The sequence below is a fragment of the Gadus macrocephalus genome, chromosome 10, assembly GCF_031168955.1.
Source record: "Gadus macrocephalus chromosome 10, ASM3116895v1".
In the NCBI taxonomy this organism is placed as follows: domain Eukaryota; kingdom Metazoa; phylum Chordata; class Actinopteri; order Gadiformes; family Gadidae; genus Gadus; species Gadus macrocephalus.
The window spans coordinates 790,514-796,135 of NC_082391.1; the positions used below are offsets into that span (position 1 = coordinate 790,514).

The following is a 5,622-nucleotide window of genomic DNA, read 5'->3' on the forward strand; positions in this document are numbered from 1 at the left end:
TGCGCCAGACGTCAGGCTGCGTAAAGGTTATAATTAGTAGGCCTATGATACTATTTAAATTAAAAAAATGTAGATAGGGCCTACTAAAAACAAATAACTAATTATAAATTATATGCAAAGTTCCAGGTGAGATATTTGCACTATATATTTGTTTTTTCCTGACTTAGTACTTATCTTATCTTAGTCTTATCTTATCTTCTGCAGACATTAATGCAAGCCAAGTAGGCCTATAGGCTAGCTAGAAACGATACATTATTGACCATTTGAGGCTACATAAGTGTCGGAGGGTATAGGAGGTGACCTAAGCATAATAATGAGCAACTGGGGACGGCAAAAATTAAAGTAACGCAAGAAGTGTTATGATGACGGAGAAAATACCCGAGCAGGGAGAGAAACTCGTTCAACAGAAGCAGGGAGATATCTTTACGAATCAAGGATCAACCGCATTTCCAAGCTGAGATCAACTAAAAACACCAGCACCGGAGACAGATCTCCAACTGGATCACTTGTTGAGCCAGGGGCTGGGCTTCCCCAGCTAGTGAGAGGAAACGCTGGGATCCAACCGGGGCGGCTCCCTACACCAGTTCGTCCAGATTCCAGGACGTGACTCTGATTTTGAAAGGATTCAGGATTCACTGTCAACACCGGGAATAGCGATGCGTCCGCCGACACAAGTCCGCCCTCACGATCTACTGCGCTTCGCGACGAACCTTTAAGCCCCCGAAACTATCCGGTTAGTTACCGACGTCTCTGTATTTAACACCGATCTTTTCGCGAGGCGGCGGAGAGGCGCCCAGCCCCTGTCGTACGGCGGCGACACCGCTGGCACAGCACGGCTCGGTCCGGACGGAGCCATCCCGCCCTGATGCATGCTGGGATGATCGGCGTCTTACATTTTTTTTGTAAAGCGGGTGTGTGAACACAACAGACGTGTGTTACATGCTAACAAGTGGTTATAGAGAAGGACCCCCCCTCCCCACTGCGATTTCCTCTTGACAAGTCGGGAGTGGTGTTTTGCTTCGCGGGCGACCATGGCGGAGTGCGGCGTCGCGGACAGCCCCAGTGCAAGCCCCGTGCACGGCAAGAAAAAGGCGCAGCAGTCGCCGGTTTGCTCTTCTTCTCGGTCACGCTACCAGGTCGGATCCCCCGGCCACTGCTTCAAACGGGTCACCCTCACCAAGCCTACTTTCTGCCACAACTGCAGCGATTTCATCTGGGGTCTGGTCGGTTTCTTGTGCGAAGGTATGTCTGTATTGCACATCAGCTTGTTGTTGTTGTTTGGTTGAAACATAAAGACTTGGGGGTTATTTTGTCGTGGTGCGCTGTTCGACAGTTGTGAGTATGGGCCAACATACGTAGAGGATTCATTCATCTGATCTATAAAGCTGATCTGTAAGCTGCACACGCAGTCCCAGTTATAGTAGGCTACTGCGGGGATGGAGACTCGGAGAGGCTTCGATGGCGTGAGTTCAGTATTCAGTGCATGTGTGTCTGCTTCTGTCGAGCACCAACACTTTGTGCTCAAAAGTCCGCTGAGAGAAAATGTCAGCTTTGGGGGGCTAATTCCCTGATTCCCTCCTCTTCCATCTCTCCTTCCTCTCCTACATTTCCCCTCTTACCCCGCAGCCATAAAGTCACGGAAATCCACAGCCTCGCGTCGTGCACTATCTGGCTTCTGAGACCGGGCCTGGTTGGTTCAGCACGAGCTGAGACACACATGCACGTTATGAAGGGAGACGAACATGCACTGTGTTACTGGGCAGAGCGGGGTACATGGGATGAGTGGTGCTGTGGGAGGAGAAGGCGGGGGGCGGGGGGGTTCTCGCACAACCAGAGCTGTGCTCAAGTCGTGATAAACTCGTCGTGGTCGGTATGGCAACAGGAGACAGGCATGGATTGTCGATGGAACTGTGTTTTTGGTGCCGGGGGATTGGGGCACCACTTAGATGCATTAAAACCCTTTAGACGTGCAATGCATAGTACGATTGGATGACACATGCAACACGTTTCATATACGCTCTGTGGTAACGTGACCATTTATGTCATCAGGCCATGGTTCCTCTATGAATTAATAGTTGACTCTTCATTTATTTTATTGTAGCTAACGGTCCACGGGTACTGGCTACCACAATGCAACCCTAGAATAATGGTCATTGCTGTGAATGCAATATACGTAATCTACTTTGGATGTGTTATTGTTAATCAGGTGGGATCTAGTGTGTCCTCACTTTTTGAACACCTTTCTCCTTTAGCCTCCTCACTGACCTCAATTTGTAAACTCCTTGCACCATTAGTCTGTAAGCTGGTGTGTCCTCACTTTGTGAACAACCTGCTTCCTTATAGCGGGCAACTTGATGTGTATTCACTTTGTCAACATTTTGATCCTTTTTTTATAGTGTGCGTAACCTAATGTGTCCTCACGTTATCAACACCTTGCTGCCTTATAGTCTGTAACTTGATGTGTCCTTACTTCGGAACCCTTGGCTCCAACCCATGCAATCCTCACTTTGTAAACAGATTGCTCTCTTATAGTGTATAACTTTGGGGTCCTCACTTTGTAAACACATTGCCCCCATATGGTGTGTAATCTAATGGTCCTCACTTTGTAAACACCTTGCACCCTTATAGTGTGCAACCTGATGTGCCACGAGAAGTGCCTGAAGAATCTGAGGGTGACCTGTTCCTGCATGGCTCCCACCTTGGTGCAGGTAAGTCTCTTGCTTCAGCACCCCTACAGAGGACGTTCCTGTCATTGGGACCAAGCAGAGGGTCAGGGATGTACAGGGAGCAAGTGTGGACCTCTTTCTTCCATAGTCAGACTTTGATAGCCTAATCATTATTGCCAAACAATTTAGCTAGGGTTGTGAAAGGCTTGCTTTAAATAATGAAAGACAAAATCCTACTCTGATTGAGGGTTTTTAGGACCATTTCTACCTTTTTGGCACCAATGGTTTCTGCTACTGAATAGTCCTCATTTAGATTCTTTTTTTCTTTCTTTCTGAGTGGACTAGAATCGAAATGACCTGGCTGTTCCAGATCTCTGCCTAGCTACTCTACAATACCAGACCATTATGCAATGTCCTTTCGTCATTGAAAAGGGTGGTCACACAAGTTATGCAGGTCTATGATTGTAACCGGATTCCAAGAAGGTTATTAAGAGTTTAAGTGGGTCTTTATGTGGCTCTTGCCATTAAAGTAAAACTGTGTCACACATATCGTATGGACACAATTCAGGAAGTATAATACGTTGTGTGTTGCTATGTTACCTGTCACAGGTGTGTTCAGAATGCTAGCTTTTCCAATAGGTTTTTATTGCTATTGTGTTACCTATTTGTTTTTATGCCTTTTGTGTATGGGAGAGTCCACTCCAGAAAGAAAGTGATTAAGGAGAGTGGGGTCAAAAGATTTAATAATGCCGCGTTTCCACTGCAGGGTGCGGTACGGATTCTGTACCGCACCCTGCAGTGGAAACGCGGCATAAGACTGCAGGTTGGAATCGTACCTGGGTCGCTACAAGCTTTTTGGTTACCATGTCAAGTGTTTTTTTTTTCAACTTCTAAAATATGTTATTATGTATCCTTCTGTTACGTTTAATTTTGCTGTCTTGTGTCTTTAAGGCGTCTCACCTTTGTCATTGTCTGTGTGTGTGTGTGTGTGAAGGTTCCTGTGGCCCACTGTTTTGGGCCCGCCGGTCTAAAGAAGAGGTTCTGCTGTGTGTGTAGGAAACCCACGGAGGGGAACGCGTCCCTACGCTGTGAAGGTCAGCCTCCACCCAAACCTGCATCAGCTAAAACACATCTGGAGCATTAGCCAACCCTGGAGCAGTTTCGCCGCAGTAATGCAAGACTAAAAGCTGGAAGGGGGTCTGCCGTGTTATTCCTCCATCTCGGGGCATCTGACTTGCTCAGACTATGCTCAGAAAGCACTCTTTTTAGGATAGCCTTTCTTTAATTTCATTGCTGAGCTCCGGCTGGTGTCTGGGGGCTGAATGCTTTCCGTGTTTGTTTAAGTACCCTTGAAATCATTTACTTTTTTTTTTATTGTGCTTTGGGTCTTTGTCTTCCTTTCTCTCTATCTTTGCAGATCTAAAGCACTTTGTAACCAATGTTATAAGAGTGTTATATTAATACTGTTGTACCTACTTAATTACACGCTAGCACCTGCACGGGACACACACACGCACACGCACACGCACACGCACACGCACACGCGGAGTCCAATGGATTTCCACTCTGGTTATTTTTGTGCATCAGCTCGAGTAACATTGAACTCTGCTGGGGCCCTTGCTAGTTAATGTAATGTGTCAGCGAGCGGCCATGTTTACACACACAGTGTGTGTGTGTGTGTGTGTGTGTGTTGTGTGTGTGTGTGTGTGTGTGTGTGTGTGTGTGTGTGTGTGTGTGTGTGTGTGTGTGTGTGTGTGTGTGTGTGTGTGTGTGTGTGTGTGTGTGTGTGTGTGTGTGTGTGTGTGTGTGTCCATTGTATTAAGTCTGAAGGCAGTGGATTACAACTCAATCCATTGTACAATTGTGTTTAGCAACCAAGGGCATGGTGTATGGGCTGGGACACGGGACACCAACATGTCTTTAGAGTGGGAGTTGTAAATAAGAACCAAGCTCTACGGTCTTTAATTATATATCTACATTTGTGTGTGTGTGTGTGTTTACTTCAGTGTGTGAGATGCACGTGCACGCCGACTGCTCCGTGTTCAGCTGTGCAGATTGTCGGCTGTGCCACCAGGATGGAACCCAGACCCTGGTAACTACTACTGCTGCCGTCCCTCCCTAGCGCCACCATGGGAGTGACGGGCGCTACCACGTGCACGTGCACACACATTGTGGTCCAAAGGGCCCTATTTTATCACCCTCTGGGATGCTTCATAAATCTAGACTTTAGCGACCTCACTTCCCCCCCCCCAGTGGATGATGGATAGAGGAAACCACCAGTCCACCCAGTGGACTGCACCAACTGGGCTGGCCTGTCCCATCACACCTCTGGCTGGCGCGGCCACTTGTGACCTCGTTATTTATAAGCTTAATTTAACATGAAGTAAATGGCTGCAACAAAGTTCAGGGGGAACGTTGCAATCAAAGGGTTGAATCTAAACACCAACTAACGGGCAAATATCTATGGCTGTTTATTTATAAATGAAAATAAGGGGTCTGTGTCTATTTATAGAGCGGAAAGCTCAGTCCTTTCAGACAGTAGAGCTCCTTTCAAAATATAACGAAGCAAAATATATCCAGACCAAAAACCGGAGAACCGCAAGTCTTTGCATGAAGGCAAAAATATGTAGAGCAATGGACGGCTCTCATCACGTACTGACAAGTTGGCGCCAACCCCCCCTGAGAACATCCTGTATTAATTAGTTGAGTCACGGTTCCAAAGACAAACCAATTTCATAGGAGGACTAAAACATTAACTATTAGGGTTAAAGACACTGCTCTCACACACAGGTGGTGATCGTTAGGTGTGAGCTTGGTTCCAACCGCCAGTGCAGAAACAACTGCTTGATTCTGTGAACCTTTCTTCCTATCCACTCCTCCAATGGTTTGGCTTCCCCTCCTTTACCTGTCCGACACGGACCATTCTACCGTAGCTCCACCCACAACCAAATGTCCC

The 5,622-nt window shown here is 47.1% G+C and overlaps 1 protein-coding gene across 1 annotated transcript in view; it reads left to right on the top strand.

The window, feature by feature from the left end:
• Positions 1 to 306: 306 nt before the first annotated feature.
• Positions 307 to 5,622, top strand: part of LOC132466578 (diacylglycerol kinase theta) — a 24,308-nt gene continuing 18,992 nt past the window's right edge. Inside the window, exons 1-4 of the mRNA XM_060063836.1 lie at positions 307 to 1,242; positions 2,629 to 2,708; positions 3,661 to 3,760; positions 4,673 to 4,758. Coding sequence (XP_059919819.1) covers positions 1,032 to 1,242; positions 2,629 to 2,708; positions 3,661 to 3,760; positions 4,673 to 4,758 — 477 coding nt within the window. The 5' untranslated portion in view covers positions 307 to 1,031. The remainder of the gene's footprint in view (positions 1,243 to 2,628; positions 2,709 to 3,660; positions 3,761 to 4,672; positions 4,759 to 5,622) is intronic.